Here is a 27,431-nt window from a genome sequence, read left to right on the forward strand (position 1 = left end):
GAGGCCTCTCTAGAGGCTCCTTCCATGTGTGGCTTGCAATGACTCGCAAGAACAATCTTCCAGGCCCTGCCAAGTGAAAAGCATTCGTAGCCAGCCAGCCTCCCACGCGCAGGACTGGAGCCCCAGACACTAGGCCTGCCGGGGGGGGGGGGGCAACACACCAAAGCTGCAATTTCTGGGAATCCCCAGGGATGAGGCATCCTCGACACCCCATCCAACTGCTCCCACTCTCCGGCCCCTGGCACTGGAAGACTGAGGCTGAGGAAAGGGACCCAGAGGGTGGGGGGCTCAGTCTACTGGTCCTTCTCTATCCCATGGCTAACACTCAAAGAGCCTCATCACCTTATACCTGGTCTTCAAAATCACTGTCTGGTGATAAGAAAAGGCCCTGTCCCCACCCCCCCAACCCCCCAACCCCATCTCATGCAGCCCGGTCTTGCCCTTGGCTGCCTACATTCTGCTCCTCTGACTCTACCATGACCTGTGGAGCCCTGCTTCATCGTCGACCTCAAGCCTTCACACAACTTGCATCTCCTAGTTCTCCCTCCCAGAGGCCCCAATACCTGGGCCAGGAGGGGAAGCCACGACACCCAGGCCCTCTCTCTTCCATCTTTATGAAGGGATGCCCATCAACTGGGAGACTGCTGAACAAGTTCTGGTATATAAATGTAATGGAATACTATCATTCCATAAGAAATGGTGAGCTGGATCTCAGAAAAACCTGTTAAGATTTATATGAACTGATGCTGAGTGAGGGGAGGAGAACCAGGAGAACGTTGTACACAGTAACAGCAGCATTCTTCAATGACCACCTCTGAGAGATCTAGCCCTTCTCAGCAATGCGAGTACCTAAGACAACTCCAAAAGACTCAGGATGAAAAATGCTATGCGCATCCACTGAAAGAACTCTGGAATCTGAATACAGAGCAAAGCAGACCATCTGCTTTCTCTCTCTCTTTTTTTTGTTGTTTCTTCTTTCTCGTGGTTCCTCCCATTGGTTCTAACATCATGACTAATGTGAAAATATATTTAATAAGAAGGTAGATAGCGAGCCTATATCAGATTGCAGGACGTCTTGGGGAAGGCAGAGAGAAAAAATTTAGAACTCAAAATCTTACGGAAATGAATGCTGAAAACTAAAACCACAAAATAAGTAAATAAATGCTTGTAGACTTGGCTTGGCCTTTGCTGGGGCCCTGCTGCCGGGATCTTCCCTCTCCTGGCTAGATTTACAGCAGGTATTTTCTCTGTGAAGGCAGGGGCCAGGTTTTTGCCTTGCCTTGTGTCCCCAGGGCCTGGGACACAGAAATGCTTCATAAATGCTTGCTGAAGTAGGACAACTCTGAAGCGAATATATCTAATTTACCATCCCTACATTTTAAACACTGCCGGCTGTATGGAACAGAATCAGTTTGGTGCCCAGACTTCGTGTTTGTCTATCGAGATGTGCTCCTGCATGAGGATTTCAAGGCCTGATGACAGACAGATGAGCCACTTGCTGCTGCCTCCACCTCCCCACTCAGCCCTGGACCCTGTGAGCCCCTCCCCACTCTCTGCGCTCTCCCGATGGCTTCTCCTTGGGTTCCTTGGCAGGATCTTTGTCCATCTCCCAAGCCCAGTTCCAGGCTTCCTCCTTCCTCTCACCAGCTCCCATGGGCTTAACTATGTGGCCCAGCAGATGGCACTGGCTTGGGTCGGAAAGACTTGAGTGTGACCCATGCTGTGACCCTGGACAAGTCACTTAAGCTCAGGGCCTTCGTTTCCTCATGGGTAAAATGGTAGTACCAACAGCCCCTACTTCCCAAGGTTATGTTTGAGGATCAGAGGAGAGAACATGTAAAGCACTACATAAATGTTGGCTCTCATTACTAACAATGCTGACCTCGTCACTCCCCTTCCTGCTGGCAGGATGACCCATCAGCTCCTCTGGGGTGGGGAGGCCTCCCTTCACATGCTCTGTCACAGCCAATCCTAACTTCTTGCTATTTCCTGAGCTCTCTGCGCCTCCTGCCTGGAATGCAGCCCTTCCTCCTCTCTGCGGCCACCTCCTCCTTGAAGCCCTCCCCAATGCCCACAGCCGTCAGCCCTCACCGCGTCACCCTGTACCCTGGTTCTGTCTCCTCTGTGCAGGCACTCACCCTCCAGGGGATCCCGTGTGAGGCCCAGCTGGCTGATGATATAGCGTGGGATGTCACATTTGATCCCCTGGCCTTCCTTGGCGTGACCTTCAGCAGCCTCCAACAGGTGGTAGAATTCCTCAGGGTCAAACTCCTGGAGAGCCGGGAGAAAGAATGAGACTCCAGCACGTCTTGGGGCTCACTGATCCTGGCCCCCAGAAGAGTAAAGACCACAAGCCCCACCACACCACCGGCAATGTCCAGGGTCACGTCCACCTATGGCTGGCTGGGCCATCTCCAGCATCAGAGGCGCTGCTGTCCTTGCCTCGGCCCTGTGTGACCTTGGCCAGGACAGAGGCTGGCCTCCCTCCCAGCATGTGCCCTGGCTTCCTGGAAGCCCCCCTCACCAGGCACTCCAGAAGCCGAGCAGGCCGGGCCACGATGATCATCAGTTTCTTCACCAGCTGGGTCACGAAGGCTACTTCTGTGCTCTCTGACCGCTCGTGGGCCTGTGGAGATGAGGACGCTGTCATGGACACAAAAAGCTGCTGGACAGGGCAAGGACTGTGGCCAGCGGGCCACAGGCTCCCTGCTTAGCCCTGGGCTCCCAGCCCCGATGAGGAGGGGTCTCAGTGACCTGCCCAAGGAAGGAGAGGCTGACTTCTGCCTTTGAGCACCCCCATCGCCACCACCACCATCATCATGGCACACTTCTATGGTGTTTTAAGATTTGCAAAGCACTTTAACAGATATTTCATTTCAACCTCACAGTAAGTAGTGGTCAGGAGTATTAAGTGAGGAGGTAAGTAGTATTTTTATCCCCATTTTATAGGTGCAGAAACTGAGGGGAGCTTTGTCTGAGGCAGGAGGCAGAGTGTGAAGAAAGCCAGTGACATCCATGTCCTTCCCAATACACACACACACACACACGCACACACTCACATGCATGCATGCATGCATGCACAAAAAGTGTAGAAAGAGGCGTGAGCAAGATGTGATAAGAAAAGATTTCTCTTGTTTATTTTATAAATATTTTATAAATTGTGTTGGGAGCTCAGAGTTTATTGATTAATTAATGAAGGATACTTTAATCTAAGTGATTTATATTCTATATTCATTAGTCACCTTAAAACTAGGGATGATAATGTATAATAAAATCAACCAGTACAAGGAAGGGGAGGTGTCCATAGAGGGTACTGACACAATACCCAGTTTACTCTTAAATTATATTCACAGTATTCATGTGATCTGTTAGTTTTGAAACTCTGTCAACAAATTCAATAAAGTAATGCTTCCTAACTTTAAAAAAAAAAAAAAAAGAAACTGAGAAAGACCGAGCTCAAGTGACTTGCCCAGGGTCACAGAGACAGGATGTGAACTCAGGTCTTCCTGACTGTGCTTCAGCACCCTATGCACTGAGCCCTGAGCCCGGTGCTGACCTTGTATTTTTCAGGTGAGGCCATTGGGGCTTGGCGGCTTACTCAGCACCTGCCCAGCACCAGTTCCTAACCCAGACCTGCTGTCAGGAGGGCAGGGCCTGAGCTCCAACCAGGAGGTTCAGCGGCTGGGTCACTTGGGTCATGTCACCTGCCCCTCCCAGCCTCTGCTTCCTCACCCATAAAATGGGGAGAAGCCTGGCCTAGGATCCCAGACACAGGCCCACTGGGCGCCACCTTCCTTCCATGTGGCAATGACGTGATTCACCCCTAAGTACCCGCAGCCGGAGTCATGCCAACTCTACTGGACTCTCCCCAAATCGCACCAAAGAATCCCCAGGGCCACATCCTGACCCATCCTGTCCATTCCCCTTGAGTTGACTTCTCTGGGCTGATGCAGGGAATCACAGCCCCCCTGGCTCCTCAGAAGCTCTCCCTGGACACAGGCTCTCCGCCAGGGGTGGGGGCAGCTCCTGGGCCTAGATAACAGGGGTGAGCGCCACAGAAGGGCCTGGGGCAGGCAGCCCTTCCCAGTCTGTGTGTGTGTGTGGTAGGGAGAGCAGAAGAGGCATCATGGCGAACGTGACAGCAGCCACAGAGACCACAGCCTCCCCTGGCTAATCTGGGCACCACCGTGAAGGGGACTGAACCCCTTTCCTCAAACAAAGGGGCTAGCACTCCAGCGAGAGCCGAGCAAGGCACAGGACAGACTCTCGGCTCCCAACTCCTCAAGCTTTGTCCCTCATGATACAGGAACAGGGTACAAGCTTTTTTGGTGGCTGCTTCCCCGCTGCCAACTCCTAGAGCTTGTGTTCTACTGAGGGTACCAGATCTTTTTCAGACAAGCGTTGTTCCCTGGGAAGTGAATCATCCTCATTCAATTCCATCTTAGGAAAATCAGCTCAAGCCTCCAGCCTGACAAATCTTCTTGGTGTCGTCTGTCATCATCTGACACAAACACCAAACAGCGAGGGCCAGGCCCATCAGAGAGCTGTGAATGGCCGGGTGGCCAGGTGCACCGTGGACTGTGCTGCCCTCCTGGGGAGTCTCTGTCCAGTGCTTGGCTAAGCTCTGGGGCCCTCGTGCCCCGGCCCACCCCAAACTCCCCTGTGCTACATGCCAGGGCCCCCTCAGGCCCTACACTGGCACGACTGTCTTTTTCGATAGTTCTCTAGCCATCCTTCAGGAGAATCTGCCCTAGAGCTTTGCCAGGGGTCAAGGTCAAGATCAGTGCCCTCTGAACCCAGCACCTGACTCCCTGTGAGAGCTTGGGGTGCAGAGGGCTCCCTTCTCTCAGGGTCACAGTCTCCTCCTCTGGAGAATGAGGCATTGGCCCAAAGGCCTCTGAGGCCCCCTGCCCTCCTAACTCTGCACCGTAGGGCCCAAAGGCCAAGAGGCCCCAGGGCCAGGGCACTCACATCTTGCAGAAGCTTCTCTAAATTCTCCTGAAGTTCATAGAAGTAGCGCGATGTGATGAGCCCATTGCGGGATTTGTCCAGGCAGTCCCGGGCCAGCTCAATGACCTGATGGTGGATGAAGCTCAGGGCCCCATCTGCCAAGGGCAGCACATTCTCAGCAGCATTTGAGGCTATGCACTCGGCCAGCCGCTCCTCCATCTGCGCTGTGGCCTAAGGAGCAAAGAGCACTCAAAAACACTAGCACTGGCAGGAGGGGGCACAGGACCCCCAGGGATGGAGGGCCAGAGCACAAAAGGACGAAACATAGGAGCAGAGGGGGGATGGGGCCCGCCCATCCCAGCTGCACCACCCCCCATTTCCCATGGCTGACCCCCAGGCCTGGCATGCAGAGCCCCGTCCCCTGGCTCCCTTCCAGATGCGGCCCAGCACCTGTATGCTGGCTCTCTGGGGATGGACAGGGGTTCTGAGCTTGCCCCTGCCTCTGTACACACACAGACGTGCACTTGGTCTCCCCCAGCCAGACCATCAGCTCCATGAAAGCTAGAAGCGCTTCTTTTTGTCTTGATCCTAGATGCGCCCAGCAGCCAACCCCAAGCAGGTGATGCTGCCGAGGGCCCCTCCCCACAGCTGCCAGGGAAGCCCCCCTCACTCTGGGCCCCCACCGGCCTCTCTATCACTTCCTTTGGTGGCTCCCAGCTTCTGCTCCTCTTCAGGTCCTTGAGGAAGGTTCTCAGATCCCCACCCGCCCCCACCTCCAATCTTCTCTTCTGCAGCCTCTTCAGCCTTCCTGGCCAGGAGGGGGCCTTTCCTGGTCCTCCTTAATGCTGGTGCACTCCCTCTGACAGATTGCCTACTGCCTCCCCCGTGTATGCAGCTTGTTAATACCCAGTTAGCAATATGCTGTGTCATTAGGATGTGAGCTCCCTGGAGGGCTATTCTCAGGTATTTAGAACTTTTCAAAGTTACACCTGGGTAAACTAAGGCCACTGGTTCCAGCCCAAAGAAGCTCTCTGGACCCTGCTTCCCTCCTCTGAGGTCTCTTCAGCTTCACACTGTTTGGGCTGTCCAGGAGTGCCCAGACCAGGGCAGGGAGCAGCCCAGAGCCACCCTCCTCTCCTGGCCAGCTGGCCCAAGGCTGCCTTGGCTTTCTTGGCTGCCACATAGCCCCACTGAGAACCCCCCCCCCCAACTCATCTCAAGCTTGCAGACCACTGAATCACCCTCTACCCAGACCCTTCTCAGGCATCCTGTTGCCTACATATGTAAATAGGAGGGGCTGGAGCACAGGTACTGGAAGAACACCACCCCAGCTCTAGACCCCACCCATCTGCTGGAAGCCAGGGTTTCAGTCCCCATCCCAGGAAGAGGGCCTGCTATGGGCTTGAGAAGGAGGGGGGGTCTTCTGAGCAGGGGTCACCCAGCCTTCTTTGTCCAGTCTGCTAACCACGTAGCATCACCCTCAACAGAAGCGTGTGTGTGCGCGCGCACGCACGCACACATACGTGCACTGAGAGGAAACTGAAATGAGACCCAGGGTCAACCCATGTGGCCCTTTCCCCCAGACAGGAGGGCCCAGGGCTGCAGATAATAGGTGCTTGGGGAGGCAGGATTCCTTGGGCTGTCCAGGCTTCCCCTTGACTCTGACCAGCCTGGAAGCTCTAGGAACAACGCTGAGAGCTGGGTCCTGCCCTGTCTCATCTGCCCCCTGGGGGTGCAGGGCTCAGGCTCTCTGCCATCTTGGGTGCCCTCTCTGCACACTCTCTACCTTATGGTTATCCTTTGAAAACCTGCCAGCCAGAGAGCTGAGTCAGCAAGCATGGGGGAAGAACTGAGCAGGGCCACCCGCTCCCAGGTCCCAGAGCCTTGGCCCAAAAGGCTGAATCGGCTGCGATGCTCCCCATCTGCATGACTCTGGGCAAACACTTCAGCTAATGTCTGCCTCAGTTTCCCCCTCTGTAGAAAGGAGACAGTAACAGCACCCACACCTCCTCAGGTGGGCCTGATGATCAAGGGAGACCACATTCTATTCTTTTTGAGTGTTGGTGGGACTCGGCCTGGCGGACAGCGAGGACTCCTCCATCGTCACCGCCTTCATCATCATCACCCTTCTCAGCCTTGGTTGCATCCTTCAGTCAGTCCCAAAGAGAGAGCACAGGATCCACATAGCTGAGGTCCACGCGGGGTCCCCTCTGCCTGGCCACCAGGAGCCCAAGCTTCCCTGGCTCATCTCAGGGATGTGGCTACAGCAAGAGCCCATGTCTGGTCTTCTCCCTCCAAGATGCTTTAACGCTGGTCGCCATCTCTGGATGCCTGGCTTCTTCCCCAGCTGGCCCTCTGCTTCCTCCCATCTGCTGCACGAAAGGCCAGGGCCTTCCCTCTGACCACAGGTGTCTTAGCCAGACCTGTCTATCTGCAAACTGGGAGCTCCCGGAGGGCCTTTCTCTGCATCCCCAGCCCTCAGCACAGTGCCTGGCACACAGTGGTGCCTAGTAAATGCTTCCTGACTCACACCCTCCTCAGGCCCCCCTAGCAGTGCCTTACCTTGGGGAATCTTTCTTTGTACACATGATTCATCATTATTATTTCACTGTCAAAGGAGACTGGGGAGCGGCCGGGGCTGAAAGAGAAGGCAAAGGAGGGCTTGTTGTGCCGTTGGGCTGCAGGCTGTGTAGGCTGACAAGGCCAGGGCCCAGCAGCTGCCCTTCCCATGAGTACACAGACCATCCTCCAGAGGTGAAACCCATCCCCAGTACAGCAGCCCAGTGCCTTGGGGGAAGGGAGTAGCAAGCTGTCCACTTCTTCATCCCTGAAGATGGCCAGGCTGTGGCCTAGGGGTGACTGGGCCAATGCCCCCAACAGGGCCAGACCCTTCCTCAGGACAAAGCCAGGCCCAGTCCCAGAGGCAGGTGCCCCCTGCAGCTCCTTCCCCACCCCAACGGTCTGGCTCATGAGCTGAGAAAGGTTTTTACAAGAAGAAAACCCACGTTAGCCCTGGAGCAAAACTGTGCCATGTATGATAGAATGCGTGTACGAGTTGGTGAGTGTATGAAAACGTGTGAGAGCACGGGTGCACGTTTGAATGTATGTATGAGCGTATGAGAGTAAGTCTACGTATGGGTCTGCATCAGGACATAGGGGGGACTCTGGAGCTCCCAGATGTGCCTCCCCACCCCCTACCCCACGCACAGACCCTTAGCGCCATGGCCACATGGCAGGATGCACTGGTCACTGAGGCATGACAGCCATACCCATGGAGGTGTCAGATCTCCAGGCATGACTCAGAAGCCTACCCTAAGGCTAACAGCCCCTCGGCCCAAGTCTGACCACATTCTACTGTTAAGTGGGGAGCCAGCGCTGTAGCAGGAGGACCAGTGAGGAAGAACAAAGCTCAAGCTGCTCCACTTCCCCAGGTTCTTCCTCCAGACCCCAAGGGACTCCTGGGAGCAGGTCGGAGAACCAGGGATCCAGAGAAGGTACCCACCTGAGGCTGCGTGAGCGGGGCCTCATGGCTGGCGACTGGCGGCCCTCCTCGTCCGGGACGTTCTCGCTGCTGAAATGCTTTGTCAAGAAGTGCAGCTCGTCCGCTGTGGGCTGGAAGGGCAGCTGATGCAGCTTTTCCTGAGAGGAGCAGGAGGACTGAGGACAACAAACAAAGAGTGGGTCAATGCAGGTTTGGGGATGGAGGCCAGAGCCCGGTTCCAGCCCCCCAGCACTCTGCCCCTTGCCATGACCCCAGAGAAGCAGTCTCAGGAAGTGCTTCAGGGAGAACGGGGTTGGGGAGACAAGGAGAGCCCTAATAAAAAGACACCCTTCCAGCCTGGGGGGCCCAGGGTGAGGGGAAGCCTGAAGCAGCTCCTTCTAAGACTGAGCACTCACTTGGGAGGTGAAAGTGGAGGTAGGGGACGGGGGTTGGGGAGATGGGCACAAGAGTGGTCCTGGCACCTTCCCAGCAGCACCCCCTGGCTGCTGTCTGTGTCCGGCCAGGCCAGGGGCAGGCCTTGAAGGTCGGCTGTGGTGAAGCTTTCCCCCCACCCTGTGCCTGCCCACCAACAGTCAGCCCCACCCTGGACAGCATGTCCACTGCAGGGGATTTCCTTTGGCTACTGGAGGGGGAACCGCTGTCGTACACTGGCGGGGGAGGGAGAGTGGAGGGAGACTAGGTGACTGTGGCTGCCTGGGACACAGATCTGGCAACAGCCCATGGAGCCCAGTGGAAAAGGAGGTATTTTTAGCCATAGGGCCAAGGGTCTGCCTTGAAGACCACTGGGACCTTTAAATGATGCTCAGTAACTCAGGGATCCAAAGGACAGGTAAAGCCAACACCCTTGGGCTGACTCTGCTGATGCCCCCTCAGCGTCCCCCCAGTGAGGGTCTGCCCAGCCCTCTTGGTCCAGGCTCTGTTCAGGTGGAGCCCAGCCTCTTCCTTTCCCATGCTCTCCACTGCCTGCCCAGTTCCCAGGGCCATTCTGGCCCCTTCAACTCCACGAGGGCAAACCAGAAAAGCTGGGCGCTCGTAGCTGGGCCTCCTGCGCTTGTGATCTGAGCCGCCTGAGGCCTCGTCAGTCTGGAGACTCAAGGCAGCAAGCCCAGCATCAGGGCCACAGGGTCTCCTCTGGGCAACGCTGCCTCTCCCAGGGGTCATAACTCCCACTGCCCGCTGTGGGGTAGGAGCCCAGGGCCCCAGCTCCTCTGTGAATGCTCAAGTCCAAGGCAACCTCCCTGGGGATGCTGACCCGACTGCTCAGGCTGCAGCTCCTACATGGCTTCCCAGGGCCATGCCTTGGGGGTGGGACAGCCGGGCTGCTCTTCTGTCCACCTTCCCACGGAGCCCAACATCCCTTTCTCTGTTATCGGGAGCCGTCATCCTCACAACCACCATTCCCCCACGATTTTATGTTCCTCCCTTTTCTAAGCTAGCCCACTCAGACAGTGAGGCCCTGGGCCCCAACGGGCTCCAGTGCTGAAGGTGGGATGGCAGCCCTGCCCCCCAAGGCCATGGGGCCCTGGCTGTCCTCAGGTCTTTGGTCAGCTGTGGCTACTGGCCCCCCAAACCCTCAGCAGCCTGGAAAGCTGTGCAGTAAGTGGTTTCTTAGGCTCAAGCTTTGGCTCAGCCTCTTCACAGCTGATGTGCACACAGGAACTGTGAGGGCGCGAAGCTAAACGAGGCCACCCAACAAGGCTTCGCGGGTCTGCAGGGGCCCCAGGGCTGGGCCGTTCCATTTGGGGGGCACTAGTCTGGTTCTTCTGGGAGACCTGCAGAGAACGCACATAGCCTTCAAGCTGTGGCTTCCTGCCGCCTTCTCCCAGACCACCTTCCCTTCCCCCATCTCCTGCCTGGGAAGGGGCCACTTCCCACCTTGCCTCCTCTACACTGGCCTGAGAACTCCAATTTCTTCTTTTTGTTGTTTGTTTGTTTTTGGCAGGGTGACGGGAGTTAAGTGACTTGCCCAAGGTCACACAGGTAGTGTGTCAGGTGTCTGGACTCAGGTCCTCCTGACTCCAGGGCCGGTGCTCTGCTCACTGTGCCACCTAACTGCCCCTCTGAGAACTCCAATTTCTGCTCTAAAGTCATTCCTGCTTCTTTCTTCGAAGGCCTTTACTTCTCTCGTGGCTCCTCCTGGAACTTTTGTTCCTGATCTCCAGAGGGTTCCCAGGATCGTGTCCTGTAGCTGCTAAGCCTGGGTCCCCTCTTTCTTACACAATTGTTCTTGGACTCCTCTGTCTCCCTCCTGCCTCTGTGACCTTCTCTGCTGGCTCATCTGCTGCTTGGGGACTTTCTGTTTTGCTTCCCCAGTGGAAGTGCCAAGCTTCCTCAGCCTCCTCCTGTGGGGAGGAGATTGCCCTGGCATGGGGCTCTGGGTGCAAGGGACGGCCCAGGCCTTCTGGCCACCTGCTATCCTTCCCTCCTCCATGCAGCGTCGGCTCCCAAGGGTTCGCTCATCAACTCCAGCCCTCAGCTCGTGGCCCCAGCCGCCTCTTGGTCTTCTCACCCTGGACTCTCAACATTTCCTCCCCAGCCTGGCCCAGGCCGTTCTCCCAGGCCCCAGGGCTCCCCTCCCCTACTCTCTAACCAGTTCTGCAAGTCACAAGTCACTTTCCTACTTAACAACAGCCCCCATATGCCAGGCACTGTGCTAAGGGCTTTGTAATTATTACCTCCGTAGATCTCCACAACAACCCCGGGAAGCAGGTGCTAGCCATATCCCCATTTCACACATGAGGAAACTGAGGCAGAGGTGAAGTGACTTGCCCAGGGTCACACAGCTGGTCCGTGTCTGAGGCTGGATTTGAATCCACGTCTCCTTGACTCCAGGGCCATGGTTCTATCCACTGCGCCACCCCTTCCCCCCCAACCCAGCTTCCTTCCCAAGATGCTCCAGCAGCTCCCCATGGCTTCGAGAGTCAAGTCTGAAGCCCTCAGTGTGCTGAAGCCACTCCCAGCAGGGCTCCCACACACCTCTCCAAGGTTCCCCATGTTCCTCTCACAGTGCCCTCCGTGCTCCTTCCTGCCCACGCACAGGCCCTCCCCGGGCCTGCCTTCCTTCCTTGGCCCACCTCTCCTACGGGCCACTCCCCTGGGTCCAAAGCCCTTCCATGGTCTTGAGGGAGTGACCCATCTCACGTTCAGAAAAGCCCATGCCTGCCTCCTCCCAGAATGGCCCTGGCATCAGCCGATGAGAACAAGGAGAGGAGAGAGAGGGCAGGGAGCTGCCTTCCGACCGCAGCTGAGAAGGCTGCGGGGGCTAGAGAACCACCCTGAACCCGGGGCAAGCCAGGCCTAGGGACTTACAGAGACAGTCGAGCTAGGGGTGTTGGTTCCATAACCAGAGGAAGGAAGAGAGGCCAAGGACCAGCGACGTCCATCCGTCCTGTGATAGACATTGTAGTGAGACACCACTTAGCAGGCTCTGGGGTCCCCCCTGCCAGCACCCCTGCTCTGTGAGCCTCTGCCCAGGAGGCTCCAGGCAGCCAGGCATCCCACAGCTCAGTCTGGGGGCTCAGGCCTGGGCCAAACAGCTCAATCAGTCTGTCTGAATCTGTCCCAATGGCACCAGTGCCTCCCGCTCAGTCGTGCCCACCACGGGTGGCTCCTGGGAAGGTATCATTGCCACTGAGGGTCTGCTCCCTGCTCCCCACATGGCACCCCTGTCTGCCACCCTCTCTGTAGCAACAGTGCCATCTGCCCTTCTCAATTCAGGGTGGGGAGTCTGCTCCTAACAGTGAGAAGCCCCGAGGAGCAGGGGCACAGCATGGGAACCAGGCGGACCATGGGAGTCAGAGCTGGAGATGAGGATGCTGAGGCCCAGAGAGGACCAAGGGTCCCCTGAGCATGACTCAGCAGAGAAGAGCCTGTGCTCTCGGACATTTATGTACCCCCTTCTCTTCCCCACACCCCAAAAAGAGGGGAACAGTCTTCATTTTGGTCAACACAGGAAGAACTGACCATTGAGGCCCAAAGCCCCAGGTGTGGCCTAAATGGAGGGGAATGAGTTCTGGGCGGAGGGAGATCACTTGCTAGCCCTGCTCCCTCCCTCCAGATGCCTCGTGCAGCCTCCCAGCCTCGGCCCTAAGGGTGTGGTTCAGCACTGCCCAACTTGAGAACCAGGACACACTGGCCCCTGCTGCTCAAAGTGCAACTGCTAATCACACTGGGAAAGGTCCTGAGAGCAGCATCCTCAGTGTTTACCAAAGGGTGTGGTTCAGCACTGCCCAACTTGAGAACCAGGACACACTGGCCCCTGCTGCTCAAAGTGCAACTGCTAATCACACTGGGAAAGGTCCCGAGAGCAGCATCCTCAGTGTTTACCAAAGTTCGAGGACAGGCTGAGTGGGGTCCCTGTCTCTGCATGCTCCATTATGCCCCAGCAGCCCATGGCAGGATCCACAGCGTACCCACCCCAGGGAGCAAGGGTCCAGGTCCTTAGGCCAGGGTAGATGGCAAGGCCTGGGCATCCAGCAGAGGCAGCCCCCGCCTGCCATCCACGCTGCTGCCCTGCACTGCCATGACAGCCCAAGGACAGACAAGTACCAACATGCCCTCTACAAGATCCCTACAAAGGGGAGGGAGAAGATCTCAAAGCCCACTTTGGGCCAGTCCACCTTTAGGAAGCTGACCTAAGAAGAGGGGCCTAGAGGGTCATGGCAGACAGGTCCCCAAGGTAGAGGTATGGCCAGGGGGCAGAAGAGACAGCCCAAAGAGCTTGGTTCCTGGGGTCTGGCAGGGGGCAGTGCCTTGCGCTGCTGGCCTCTCCAACAACCCCTGGACTTCTACCTGGAGCTGGCCAGGATCTTAGCAGGTCCAATGCCCACTTTTATAGGTGAGGAAAGAGAAGTCCAAAGAAGACAAGAGCCTCACTAGAGGGGCCTCTGTCACAGTGGCACAGCAGAGATTTGAACCCAGGGTACCAGCTGCTGGCAGACAGCCTCCTTGGGAGGTGAGACCCAAGGACCCAACTGGGCGGATGGTTATGTCTCACCTCCCCCACCCCATCCCCCACTGCAGGAACTCAACTGACCAGATCAATTCATTTGTTCCCCAGATGCCCCCAGGTTACCTGTCTGCTCTGTGTCCATGGCTGCAGGGGAGAGATGGGACACAGGAATGAGAACGAAGGCAAACCAGAGGTCTGCACAGGGCCGGAGAGGCTACGGCCCCACCCCGGAGAGCCACACTCCTGCCCTGGACCCAGGGCCTGGCCATCTTGGGACAGGGCCTGAGGACCTGGGGGACCTGGAGGCAAAGCTCTGCCACAGAGACTAGGGAGGGGAAGCCCAGAGAAGCTGACGGCCTCTGGCCCATCCACTCAAGGATTTAAGTAGCCAAGAAGAGGAGTCTGATGGGATTCAATGAGGGGCAGGGCCTGGCTGAGAGGATGGAACAGGGCAGCTGTAGTGTCCTGCAGGGCAACATGGGACCAATGGACATGCAAGGGTCTACTCTGGGTCAGCCCACCGGCAAGTGGAAGACCCTGAAGGAAGGGCTCCATGCCAGAGCTCAGGACATGCAGACACCTGGGTCAATAGAAGGCCATTCAGTTTTGCCCTGGCCCAAGGGGGAGGAGGCAGGTGCCACCCGAGTGGAGCCCAACCAATGCCAGCTAGAACAACCCTCTTGGGGCAGGACACAAACAGAGGCTGGCCCAAGAGCATGCACCCCTCAACCTGTGCCAGCTTACCTGCGGGCAGGAACGAAGGAAAAGTGTGGGGCTGGAGCATTGGGAGAGAAATTCCGGGGACTGTCCAGAGGACTACCACCTGCAGGGGACAGAAAAGGCTGTTCAGCTCTGGGGCTGAGAGTGACTGCAGCAGCAGAGGCCAGGTCCCAGCAGGCCTGGTGCCATCTTGCCACCCTCCAGGCCCAGACCAAGCCCACACAGCCCTTGGGGAGGAGCTGAGGAGCTGTGTAAAAGCCTCGGGGACCACTGGCTGAGTCAGTCACAGTGTTCCGGGTCTGAAATGGCCCCACCTCCTGGCCACCTGAGCACCTTAAAAACATGACTGCGCCCCCACCCCCCCACCCCACCCCGCAATTGACAATGCATGACGGAATCCCAGATAGGGAAGGACAATGAGCTGTAGGATCACCCACCCCAGGCTCAGGAAGGAGTAGGGAACAAGCATTTATTAAGTGCCTCCTGTATGCCAGGTGCTTTGCAAACAGATCTCATTTGAGCGAGGGAGGGGCTGTCCTCCCTACTTAATACATAAGGAAATGGGCAGATATATTGGTGAAGTGACTTGCCCAGAGTCACAAAGACAGTGTTTGAGGCTGCATTTGAACTCAAATCTTCCTGGCTCCAGGACAGGGGAGGCTCTATCCACTGGCCCACTAGGTACTTGGGGCTGCAGACAAGGGAAAGAAAAGAACCCAGTTTGGCCTAAATATGGAGAACATAAAGGGGAACAGCCCAAGCCCAGTCTGGACAGAGAAGCTGGAGCCAGACTGGGGAAGGCCTTGAATGCCACGATGAGACTTCATATTATGGGCCCTAGGCAATGGGGAACCCTTGAGGCCTAGAAGCAGAGGAAGGACATTATCAGATCTGAACCCTGGGAAGGTCAGTGTGGCCTGGTGGGAATGAGAGGAGCGAGACTCAGCAGGTAAGAGGCCATGACAGCAGGCCAAGAAAGAAGACAGGCCATGGAACGATGGAGGTGGAGGCAGGCGTGGAGAGCTTGGGAGGGGGCCTATAGAGGCCACTGGCTGCAAGTGAACGAGTGACAGTCAGGGCTCAAGTAGGAAGATGGCTACAGCCCTGCACCGAGCTTCTAACATGGAAATTCCCTCCACTGATGCAGAAACACCATGGTACAATGGAAAGAGCCCTGATGCTGGAGTCAGACAATCTGAGTTCAAATCTCATCTCTGATGTTACCTTGGGGCAAGCCGGGTCAGCACCCTAGGCCTCAGTTTCTCCTTTGTGAAAACAGGGACTTAGCTCACCTGATTTCAAGGCCCCTCCAGCCCCACTAATGCTCATGTGTCTCCTAAGTGTCAGGTCACCCAGCCCAGCCCCAGGCTGTCCTGACTGTGGATAGGCAAAGCCCCTAAGAGGGATCCAGGAAGGTAACAGGAAGGAACTGGCCCAGAGTTGGTCCTTAAGGCAGGGCCCTTGAGAAGTACCCTCTCCAGTGTGGCTCCAGCTTCTCTGTCTGGTGTGCCAGGCACTGCACTTGGCCTCAGGACGCCACAACATGGATAAATAAGCCCAAAGGATCTCCCCGGTAACACAGGTGCTGCATCTCCCTCCCAATCACAGATGTCCCAGCTCTGAGCTGCCTTCTAGCCTTGTCCTTTGGGCCAGACCCAATCCTCCTCTTCCAGCATCAGCTCACCTAGCCGCACTTGGGCATAAAACCCCCTGTGCAAATATTCACAGCAAGCGGCCAGTCAGCCTCCATTTCCAGGGAACTCACTCTCTATTCCACTCTGGAACAGTGCACACGGTGAGGACGTCACCCTTGGGACTGAGCCCAAGTCTGCTTCTCCTGCCACTGGGTCCCTCTGGGGCCAACAAAGCATATCTCTGCTTGCCATGACAGTTCTTCTGATATTTGGACACAGCTCTTCCGGTCACCCCATCCCAGCCATTCTCCTCGCCGAGCTCAACACCCCCACTTCTTCACCAGGTGTTCTTTGGGGCCCCATCTCGAGTCTCGAACCTTCTGCTCACTACAGCCTGCCAGCAATTCCAGGGGGTGGGGACGGTGGGCCGTGGCAGCCAAGCACAATGATCATCTCAGAAGCAGGGTGGGAACTTTTATAAGTTCCTGTCTACCCTCCAGGAGGGCAAAGTCCAGGGAGAGCCATGAACCATGCCCTTTGGCATTGAGACAGGCGGGCATACAGGGATGCCAAGAAAAGCTTGCACCAGGGAAGCTAAGGGTCATGGGAGGAGAAGTGGAAGGAAGCCGAGGGGTCATCTGGTCAGTATGATCCTTTCACTTCACAGCTCCCAATCAAACAAATCTGGCCAAACACGCTACAGACAGAAAAGCTGGAGATGACAGGGGAAGCAGGCTGGGGCCCCTGCCGGGACCCCCTTTCTTGTCCACTGCAGGCCAATCTGCTCTACTGACCACCCCATCCCCCATTTCTACTCTCTACACCTTTGCCTGAAAGGATCTTCCCCAGCTTCCCAGGCCACCTCCTGGGACCCAAGCCCAGTTAATGCTGTGTATCTAGTTTATCTCCTACCCAGAACAGAAGCTCCCTGAGGGCAGGGAAGACCTCTCAGTCTCTACCACATTCAGCACTGAGCCTGCTGCATAAGAGTTTACTAGGACTGCCTCCCTCTGGTTGCCTTCCCTTTAACCCTTTGGCCTACAATACTGCCACAGCCTCAGGACCCTGGCCCCCAAACAGCCTGGGGTCAGGGAGAGGAGGGCTGGAGCTCCTTACAAGCTCCTCTAGGTGCCAGCTTCTGGCCAGTTCTTTCTGGAAGCAAAAGATTTCCTACACCTGGGTCCTAAATCTGTCTAGTCTGCCAGACAAGCCTCACCTACAAGTGGTGCAAAGAAAGGAGCCCAGCCTCTGAAGGCAGAGGCGCTGGGTTCAAGCCCTGCAGGCCCCAGCTCCTTCAGTCTACTGAGCAGTTCCCACAGCATTCTGGGCTGGCCCAAGTGCTCTGGATGCAGACCCAGCTTAAAGCTGCTCCTCAGCTGGCCCACCTATTGCCAGAGGCTGTAACCCCCAACCCAGGGGATTATTGGAAGCACTCCCCTCCCCTTGGATTATGCCCCAAATGCAAATCCTCCCTCTGTGTCCTTCAGAGACCCACATGGGATGGATGTGTGGGGACTATGAGGTGGGAAAAGGAAACTATGCCCAGGAAAAGCCACACAGGTACCTGGGACATGCTGGCCCCACTTCTGGAATGAACGGATATCCCTGGAGTCCTTGGCCACCTGTGGACATATTGGCTAGATGTCTGTAGGCCTCCCACTAAAGCAAAGGTAGGACGGCTGGGGACAGGAGCCTGCTCTGCAGGACTGCAGAGGGTCCAGGGAACCTAAGGTCTGGTCTGGGCAGCTAGGCCGCACCCAAAAGCTCTCAGGGAACAAGATCCAACTCCGGACCAGAAAATCAGACTGTTCCCTCCAAATGAGGGGACATAAGCAGAGAGGAAGGGCCATGCAAAGTTTGTGGGGGGTGGGGGGGTGGGGTTGAGGATCCAAATGTCCTAGGGCACGGAGACTCTCTCCCTGTGCCTTCCCAGAGAAGTGACCTTCAGGACAAGGGCAAGAAATATGTCTCCCACTCCTGCCCAGCCATGCCTTCAGCCTTCTACTCCTCTTCCCTCCATAGCTCCACCCTCCAGGTCATCAACCTGGGACCCACCCATGACCTCAGCTCAATCCCTTACACTGTAAGATCCCAAGGTTCCACACCTCCGATCTCTCTTCTACCCTTCCCTTGCTCCCCATTCACAGGGCTGCCCCTCCCCACAATAATCCAGGGCCTCATCCACTCTCCCAGACACCTGACTGCCATCTCTGACAACAGTCTCTCCCCTCATAACCGAAGCCTTCACACTGCTGACCTAATCATCTATGTCATGCCCCTCCTCAAAAACTGTGAAGGGACAAATCCTGGGGGCACATCCAAGATGGCAGAGTAGGGGGAGCACTCAGCCCAGCCCAGCCCAGCCCTCCCTCCAAACAACTTTAAAAGGATTAGAGGCTGTTTGACACAGTTCATGGACAGAGAGGAACACTTCCAGTCACAAGAGAGCAGAATGCAGCCCAAGAGAGCTGTGACAGCACCTGAGAAGCACTGAAAACTTCCAAATCCCCAGAATTAGCTCTGCAAACAGCAGGGCAAAAAAGGCCTGAAGCTTGGGATAGTGCCCTTCCCCCCACCACCAGGAAGAGGTTCAAAGTCAAGAAATAGGCTAGAAAAATAAGCAAACAAGGAAAAAAATAACCTGACCATAAAAAGCTACTAAGGTAACAGGGGAGATCAAGATACAAACCTAGAAGAAGACAATGATGTCAAAACAGCAACAAGCAAAGCCTCAAAGAAAGAAATATGAACTGAACATAAGCCCAAGGATTCCTTGAGGAGCTAAAAAATGATTTCCAGAATCAAATAAGAGGGGTAGAGGAAAAACTGGGTAAAGAAAAGAGAGCAAGGGAAGAGAATTGTAAAAAGACAATAGGGGGCAGCTAGGTGGCACAGTGGATAGAGCACCAGCCCTGGAGCCAGGAGGACCTGAGTTCAAATCTGTACTTAGACACTTACTAGCTGTGTGACCCTAGACAAGTCACTTAACATGATTGCCTCAAAAAAAAACTACTAATAAAAAACTACTAATAAAAAAACTACTAAAAAAACTAATAGCTTGGTAAAAGAGGTACAAAAAATACTGAATAACAACTTAAAAACAAAATTGGTCACAAGGAAAAAGTACAAAAATTCACTGATGAAAATAACTCCCTAAAAAGCAGGATTGGGCAAATGGAAAAAAAGGTACAAAAGCTCACTGAAGACAATAATTCCTTAAAACTTAGAACAGGGCAAGTGGATGCTAATCATTCCATGAGACATCAAGAAACAACAAAACAAATCAAAGTTAGGAAAAAATAGGAGAAAATGTCTCATTGGAAAAACAACTGACCTGCAAAATAGATTGAGGAGACATAATTTAAGAATTATTCAACCACCTGAAAACCATGATCGAAAAAAAAAAAGAGTCTAGACATCATATTTCAAGAAATTATCAAGGAAAACTGCCCTGATATCCTAGAACTGGAAAGCAAAATAGAAGCAGAATCCACCAATCACCTCCTGAAAGAGATCCCAAAGTGAAAAGTCTCAGGAATATTATAGCTAAACTCCAGAGCTCCTGTGTTAAAGAGAAAATACTTCAAGCAGCCAGAAATTCAAATATCATGGAGCCACAGTCAAGATCACAGAAGATTTAGCAACTGCCACATCAAAGAAGCAAAAGTTTTGGAATATGATATTCCAGAAGGCAAAAGAGCGAGGATTACAATCAAGAATGGCCTACCCAGTAAAAATGACTAAAATCCTTCAGGGTATTTAATGAAATAGAGGACTTTCAAGCATTCCTAAGGAAAAGACCAGAGCTGAACAGAAAATCTGACAAGGAGACATCATACCAAAATTTGTGGATACAGCCAAAGCAGCACTTAGAGGAAAGTTTACACCTCTAAAGGTGTACATCAGTAAAGACAAGAAGAACAAATCAATGAGCTGGGCATGCAACTAAAAAAAAAGTAAAGCCTAGAAAAAGAACAAATTAAAAATCTTCAATTAAATAGCAAAATGGAAATTCTGAAAATCAAAGGAGAGATTAAACTGGGGAAAAAATTTACAGCAAGTTTCTCTGTTAAGGCTTCAACTGAAATATACAGGGAACTGACCCAAATTTATATATTTAAGAGCCATTCCCCAATTGACAAGTGGTTAAAGGATATCAACAAGCAGTTTTCAGAAGAAGTCATCAAAGCTATCTATAGTCATACGAAGAAATGTTGCTAAACCACTACTGATGAGAGAAATACAAAATAAAACAATTCTGAGGTGCCACTTTGCACCTGTCAGATTGTTCACACGACAGAAAAGAGAGGAGAGGATGTGGAAAAACTGGGACACTCATGCACTGTTGGGAGAGTCATGAACGAGTCCAACCATTCTGGAGAACTATTGGGAACTACAGCCAAAGGGCTATAAAACTGTATACTCTTTGACCCACCGATACTATCACTAGGTCTGCATCCCAAAGATATAAAGGAAAAGGGAAAAGCACCTGTTTGTAGAAAATATTTATGGCAGCTCTTTTCATGATGGCAAAGAACTGGAAAGTGAGGGGATGCCCATCAACTGGGGAATGGCTGAACAAGCTGTGGTATATGATTGTGATGGAATGCTATTGTGCTATGAGAAACGATGAGCAGGCGGGTTTCAGATAAACCTGGGAAGTCTTACGTGAACTGATGCAAAATGAAGTGAGCAGAACCAGGATAACATTGTACACAGTAACATAATAATGATCAGCTGTGACAGACTTAGCTATAATGATTGAGACAATGATTGAAGACAATTCCAAAGGACCCATGATGAAAAATGCTATTCAGGTTCCAGAGAGAGAACCGATGAACTCTGAGAGCAGAATGAAGCATGTTTTTTTCACTCTCTATTTTTCTTCGTGTGTGTTTGTGTGTTTTCTTTTGCAAGATGGCTAATATGGAAATCTGTTTTGCATGACTTCACATGTACAATCCATATCAAACTGCTTACCTTTCTCAAGGAGTAGAAAGGGGTAGAATTTGGAACTCAAATTTTTAAAAATGAATGTTAAAACAAATTTTAAATGCAATTGGGAAATATGTAATGAAATGAATACGTTAAAGACAAAGCAAAACAACTTTCAAGGGCTTCCTCCCACAGCTCAGGGCCCCCACTCACAGATTACCAGGCAGCCAAGTATCAGTGCTGCATTTGGGACATCTGAGCACCCCAGGCTTTAAGCACACCTCTCCTATGGTCCTCTCACATTCTACCAAGTATCAGACTTATTTCTGCATGCGTAGCAACCCCCAATGAACTGTAAGCTTCTTAAGGAAATGAAAGGACTACTCATGTCCACTCTTCCTCTGGTGCTCAGCACAGGATCCTGCACACAGTAGACACTTAATAAATGTTTGGCGTTTCAATTGCAGAGTCTCTCTGAGTGGAATAGGCCCTCAAGGGGCTCCATTCTTAACAGGTCTGCAGCCCTTTGAGCACCTAAGGACAAAGGTCATAGCCCTCCCAAGGTTCTCTCCTCCAGCTCACCCACAGCTCTCAGGCACAAGCTCCAATCTCTCCAGACCTCCTGGCCTCCCCACTTGGGATATCCTCCAATTGGGAGCCTCTCCACTCTTTAAGCCCTCCCTCCTGGGCTGCCAGCCCCACATGAGTGCAGGGGCTCCAGCAGCCCAAGTCTCTACCCTCAGAGCCCTTGGTGGGGGAGCAGCTTTACAAACTTTCCCACATGAATGGAACAGACTCATACTATGAGGAAATGTGTGACAAACGTGTGAACAGGGGCAGCCCAGGGCAGCACAAAAGCCAAACACAGAATATTCTCTATGCCACCTAGCTGCCTCAGAATATTTTCTTTAAAAAACCTTCTGTCTTCTTGGCACAGAGGCAGGGGCTGCTAGGGCAGACCATCATGGGCACTGCTGTGCTAAATATATCTGCTTGTTACAAACGGGACCCCGATCTGGAGTTGAGGCGAGAATGACATTTCCTCCTCAGTACAGTCTTTTCTTTCCTGTGCGTGTTGATGCTGCCTTCTGTCTGGGGAGCCCAGACAACAAGGTTACCCCTCAATGACTTTAGCCTCTGTTAATCAGGGCCTTTGTCCCAGCTTTTGAGGACCCCCCTGGTCCCCTACTCCTTCCAAGCCACTTACCTGGGTGGCCGTGCAGCGGTGAGTGGGGCCGGGGCAGGGTTGGGGACGTGCTAGACGGAACAATCAGACTCTTTCGCTGGCTCGTCCTACAACTGCAGTGAAAAGAACAGAAAGAGTGCTGGTCAGATGCTGAGAGGCAGACCAATGCCCCCATGCCCCCAGCACTCCAGCTGGCACTCCCTGCTGGGATGTTCGGTCAGACATGAGCAAGACTGAGGGCAGGAGTGTGCAGGCCAAGAGGAGCTGAGGCCAGAAACGCTGAATAAGAGGGGCCAAAGGCACAGTCACAGAAAGTCACTTACAGAGGGCCAAAGAGTGGCAAGGCTTGTCCAACATCACAAAACAAGTCAACCCATGCTCCAGAACTCAGTCAGATCTCCCGAGTCCCAGGCCTGGTATTTTCTGCCTTAAGACACAGAAACCAACAGGACAAAGTGACATTCAATATATGCCATCCAACTGGGCCAAACCGAGCAAGCTCCTGACTCTCACAAACAGGGAAAGGGAACCCACATCAACTCTGACGATCACCACTTCCTACAGAGGTTCAACTGATGCCTGCAATCACCACAATGAATGTACCGAGTGAGCCCAGAAACCGCTCGGCTCCCTATCATCTCCTTGCCAGCTGAGGGCACCAGTTACCAACCAGGAGAAGTCACACCCCCAAGCACCAACCCAGCAATGCCACTCCTAAGCCTACTCTGCAAAGAGATCAATGAAAGAGGGAAAGGGTCTATATGTGCAAAAGTAGTTATAAAAGCTCTGTTTATGGGAGCCCCAAGTTGGCAATGAGGGAGTGCCTATCAACTGGGTAATGGTTAAACCAATCATGGTATATGGATGTGGTAGAATAGTATTACACCATAAGAAATGAAAGAGGAAGAAAGAAAAGAAGGCTTCAGAGAAACTTGGGACAGATGGATACACAGAAAAGGTAGCAGAAGTAGGAGAACTTCTACAAAACCAGCATTGGGAAAACACCCTGGGAAAGACTTAAGAACTCTGATCAGCCCAATAACCAACCCTGATTGCACAGGACTCATGAAGGAGCCAGCCGCCCTCCCACCTCAAGATAGAAAGATGAGGGCCAAACGTGCAGAATATGAAATACATTTCTATATGGGTCAGCATGGGAATTTATTTTGCTTGACTATGCACAGTTGTGACAAGTGCTGTTTTTGGTTTTCATAATAAGGCAGGTGCAAGATGGAAGTGAGAAAAAGAAATTCTTAGTAATTGGAAAAAAAATAAATTAGCCCCTCTCTCTCTCTAGGCCCTAGTTTCCTCCTATGTCAAACGAGGGGACTGGACTTGATGACCTCTGGGTCCTTTGTAGTTCCTTTGATCGATCAATAATCAATAAACATTAAGAGCCCCTGTGTGCCACACTAAGTCCATTGTGCTAAGTGCCGGATTAAAAGTACCATCAGCTCACTCAGCACTGAAAAGTGATGGAGGGGAGAATGAGTCTGTAGAAAGGATGGCACAGGATTCAATCACAGCAGATCATCTCAGGAACACTCAGAGATGAAAATGGAAGACGTTCAACCAACGCCAGAACCAGACTGCTTGGGGGAACCAAGATGGTAGAGAGAAGTCAGGACTTTTTCTGAGCCCTCTCACCCCTCTGAACAGCTTTAAAAAGCATATCAAACTGACTTCTGAGTGGGATAATAAAAAAAGTCACAACGAGTCACTTTTCCAGCCCATGGCAGCTTCAGAGGACAAAGAGATCTACAGACACTGGAGTGGGACCTAGGCCAGAGCTTGGCCAACACCCAGGGCAGTAAAGAGCCTGAACACCTGGTCAGAAAAGATTCCTGTGCTAGCAGTGGACACAGGACCAGAAACCGCCAGGGCCGAGTCGCAGTGTCAGAGTGGAAAAGAGCAGGGGCCCCACCTGGGGAAGGACCAGAGAGTAAACCAGGAGGGCAGTGACCAGACTTCAAAAACTCTCAGGTCCCCAGTGAAGCTCTCAAAGCACCAGGAGGGGTTATAAACCAAGAGCTCAAGCCAGACCTCCCTCCCCACCCCTAGGGGGAGAGGAGTTCAACTCTAACATAAAGTCCAAAGTCAAGAAACGGGCTGAAAAAAAAAAAAAGAACTCGACTATAAAAAGCTACTATGGTGATAGGGAAGATCAAGACATTGAAGAAAACAACTCCTTAAAAACTAGAATTGGCCAAGTAGAACCTAATGACTCCATGAACTATCAAGAAACCATAAAACAAAGTCAAACTGCTGGGGAAAAACAGAAGGAAATGTGAAATACCTCACAGGAAAAACAACTGACCTGGAAAATAAATCAAAGAGAGATCATTTAAGAATTATTGGACCATCACAAAGCCATAATCAAGATAAGAGCCTAGACATCACATTTCAAGAAATCATAAAGGATTCTGCCCACATTTCCACAATGATTCATTCTCATCACTAATGATAGCAGAAGCACCACCTGTGGACACTTTGCTCCAGTGTGTCAGACAAGAAGATCAAAACAGCTTCGAGAAGATGATGTTAGAGAAAACAGCCAGCTAGACCAGAAGAAACCTGCGCTGGGGGACGCACAATCTTGGAATATTAAAGGATGAATTCTTGGGTTCTTGAGATATATGAAAGCAAAGAAAACACCAAACAGTTAAGAAAAGAGTCCTTTACAATCTCGGCCACTTACTGGCCACTTTCCCTTAGCATGGACTCTGTGCCCCCTAAGGTCCCTTACAGCTTAAAAGCCATCATTAGGTTCAAAGTTAAGGCTCATTTCATAGAATCAGAGAATTTACATTTGGAGGAAGCTCCAAGGGCATCTGGCTCAATCGTGACCAGAAATCCCCTCTACAACAATCTTGGGGATTGCCTGCACTTGAATACTACTAGTGACAGGGAACTCACTCTCCCACTAGGCATACCTGTATTTCTGGAAAAATTCTGTTAGTCATTAATAATGATTTGAGTTAGACCCGCCTCCCAGCAGGGGTTCTTTACCCTCACTGATTCCTTAATAAATCTGAGGGGTTCTTTACCCTCACTGATTCCTTAATGAATCTGGTAAAGCCTATGAAACAGACCCCACCTCAGAACAATGTGTTTAAATGCATAAAATAAAATACATAGGATTACAAAGGAAATCAATTAAACTGAAATGAGCTATCAAAATATTCTACTAAAAAAATTCACGGACTCCAGATTAAGAATCTCTAGCCTTAGAGGCAAGCAAATCAAGCGATTCATCTTCCCCAATTCATGCTCTCCTTAAGAGGTCCCTCTAATAAAGGAAATCAATGATCAGGCCTCCCTAGGCTTCTCTCCAGCTTATGACCTTCCTCTTCCATGGCCAATGAGGCACCCAGAACTAGACCCAATTCTTCACCTGTGATGAGACCACTGGGGAGCACAGGGCTGGTGGGCAGGGGTATCTGTGAGCTTTAATGGGAAACAAATGGCATCTTTATCTACACTCAGCTCCAGCTGAAATTTAGTGTTTCCTCCCATTAATTACTAATTTAAAAGAATATGTGACAAATCTGAACTCAGGCTTCCCCAAGACAGCCTGCCCAAGAGGTCTATGATACAAAAAAGGTCAAGAGGAAAAAACAGCCACAAAAATAAAAAGGTGAAGAGCCCCTGTTCCAGACAAGGCACTTCTACACAAGGCAGCCAAAGAGGGCTGGTCATTCGGCATGTCACACAGCTGGCCTGCACCGAGCTTGAGGTCCACTAGAACCTTCTGATCATGTCCAAGTGACCTGCTTTCTAAGCCACCTCACTTCATCATGCTCTTATGGGGGATTGTTGATTTCTTGAATCCCCATGCCAGCAGCTGATAGCCCTACAAGAGCACTACACTTGGAGACAGGAAGCCCTGAGTTAGAATCTGACCTCAGACACTTACTAGCTATGTGACCCTAGGCAAGTCACTTACTTTACTGCTGTCTGCCTCAGTCTACTCTCAATTATAAAACGGGGGCACTTAGACATGATGATCTCATTATTCTAGCCTGTCCTCACTCTCTGGATCCCAAACCTCAGCCCTCTCAGGCTGGGCGGAGCACGACCAGGACAGAGCCCTGCGTGGGCCACTGGACGCCTCCACAGGCCAGCATCAATCATTCACCAACCGTCTGTGGGTCACCTGGAAGGCCCCTCCCTGCACTATGACCCATCTTTGGCAGAGGCAGCACATAGCACTGGATCAAGTGTTTGGCCATGAGTCAGGAAGACCTAGGTTTGAATCTTGCTTCAGACACGTACTGGCCCAACCTCCACAGGCTTCAGTTTCCTCAACTGTGAAATGGAGACAGATACTGCCTAGCCCTCACAGGGTTATCAAAAGGCTCAAAGTGCTTCACAAACCTGGCCGTGATTCTCGAGTCTGGCCACCAGCGGCTCTACTTGGTTTCAACTCCACCAACATCTTGCCTCTCTACACAGCAACCCTTTCCACTTCCTTTTGTATGCTGTCTTGCCCCGTTAGATTGTCAGCTCCTGGAGGGCAGAGATTGTCTTTTTCTTATTTATATCCCCAGCACTTCGCACAGGCCCTGGCACATAATACGTGCCTAATAAATATTTACTGAATTGAAAATTGGAAAGGCAGTGTGGCCCAAAAAATAAAGAACTAATCTCAAAGCCAGGAGGATTTGCATTCAGGTCCCACTTCAGGTCCATACTTACTGGGTGGCCCAGTCATTTAACCTCAGGGAACCCCTAAGAATATATGGTGCAGAAAAGGTGCCAACCCACACAGGTGGAAGGAGTCTGCTCCCATGGGAGTTCCCCATACCAATGACATTGCAGGTCCAGTACCGACACTAACCCTACCAGGTCTAGACCATGGGGCTGAGCAATGACCCGGCCAAAGAGACAGACATGAAGTTCAGCCTGGCAAGACAGGGCACCAGGAGAGATCCCCACAAACCATCCTTTTTAATCGTCTCTTCAGAATCCTGCCAGGAAGGGAGAGCCAGCTCAGTGAGTTTGAGTGTGCAGAGCCCACGCCACTCTGCCATTTCCGGACCTTGGCTCTCCTCCTGATCCTTGGTTCCTTAAAGACCCCTTAGGGGCCATGGGAACAGGCAGAATTCCCAGAGTGCTCTGAAGGTCACAAAGCACTGAGCATGAGCACACATACAGAAGCTGATGCTTTTGTCTCGTCCCAGGACAATTAAAGTCACCACACAAGATGCAGCATGAAATGAGGATGCTAATAACCCAGAATCTAGGAGGACACGTTCAGGTGGCCTTCACAGGCTGGCAGATGTCAAACCCCTCCCTCCTTGCTGAGAACTCTACCAATAAACCGAAATGGAATCAAGAGTATTCTCTCAGATCCAGCTGCTGCCTTCAATTGCCCACACATAACCATGACCATACACACGATAGACCAACATTTTTCAGAGATGCTGACATCCCAAGCCAGCAGCCACAGGTAACAGCAGAGAGCTGAATGGTCCAACCACAGCGCCCAGACTAACAGCACTTAGCCCACCTCAGGCTTCTAGAAGAAACACCAATCACTCTCCCAACCCT

The 27,431-nt window shown here is 52.6% G+C and overlaps 1 protein-coding gene across 5 annotated transcripts in view; it reads right to left on the reverse strand.

Annotated features, from left to right (window-relative positions):
* The window catches only part of MAST2 (microtubule associated serine/threonine kinase 2), a 75,973-nt gene that overhangs the window by 20,486 nt on the left and 28,056 nt on the right, over nt 1-27,431 (reverse strand). For 4 of the 5 annotated variants that reach the window (XM_036753837.1, XM_036753836.1, XM_036753834.1 and 1 more), the window contains exons 3-11: nt 21,900-21,991; nt 14,148-14,226; nt 13,527-13,547; nt 11,762-11,840; nt 8,453-8,607; nt 7,513-7,588; nt 4,972-5,181; nt 2,525-2,626; nt 2,139-2,271 (exon numbers count right to left, since the gene is read on the reverse strand). In XM_036753837.1, the coding sequence (XP_036609732.1) occupies nt 2,139-2,271; nt 2,525-2,626; nt 4,972-5,181; nt 7,513-7,588; nt 8,453-8,607; nt 11,762-11,840; nt 13,527-13,547; nt 14,148-14,226; nt 21,900-21,991 (947 nt within the window). The remainder of the gene's footprint in view (nt 1-2,138; nt 2,272-2,524; nt 2,627-4,971; nt 5,182-7,512; nt 7,589-8,452; nt 8,608-11,761; nt 11,841-13,526; nt 13,548-14,147; nt 14,227-21,899; nt 21,992-27,431) is intronic. The other variant, XM_036753835.1, reaches the window with a different exon arrangement.

The sequence above is a fragment of the Trichosurus vulpecula genome, chromosome 4, assembly GCF_011100635.1.
Source record: "Trichosurus vulpecula isolate mTriVul1 chromosome 4, mTriVul1.pri, whole genome shotgun sequence".
NCBI lineage: Eukaryota > Metazoa > Chordata > Mammalia > Diprotodontia > Phalangeridae > Trichosurus > Trichosurus vulpecula.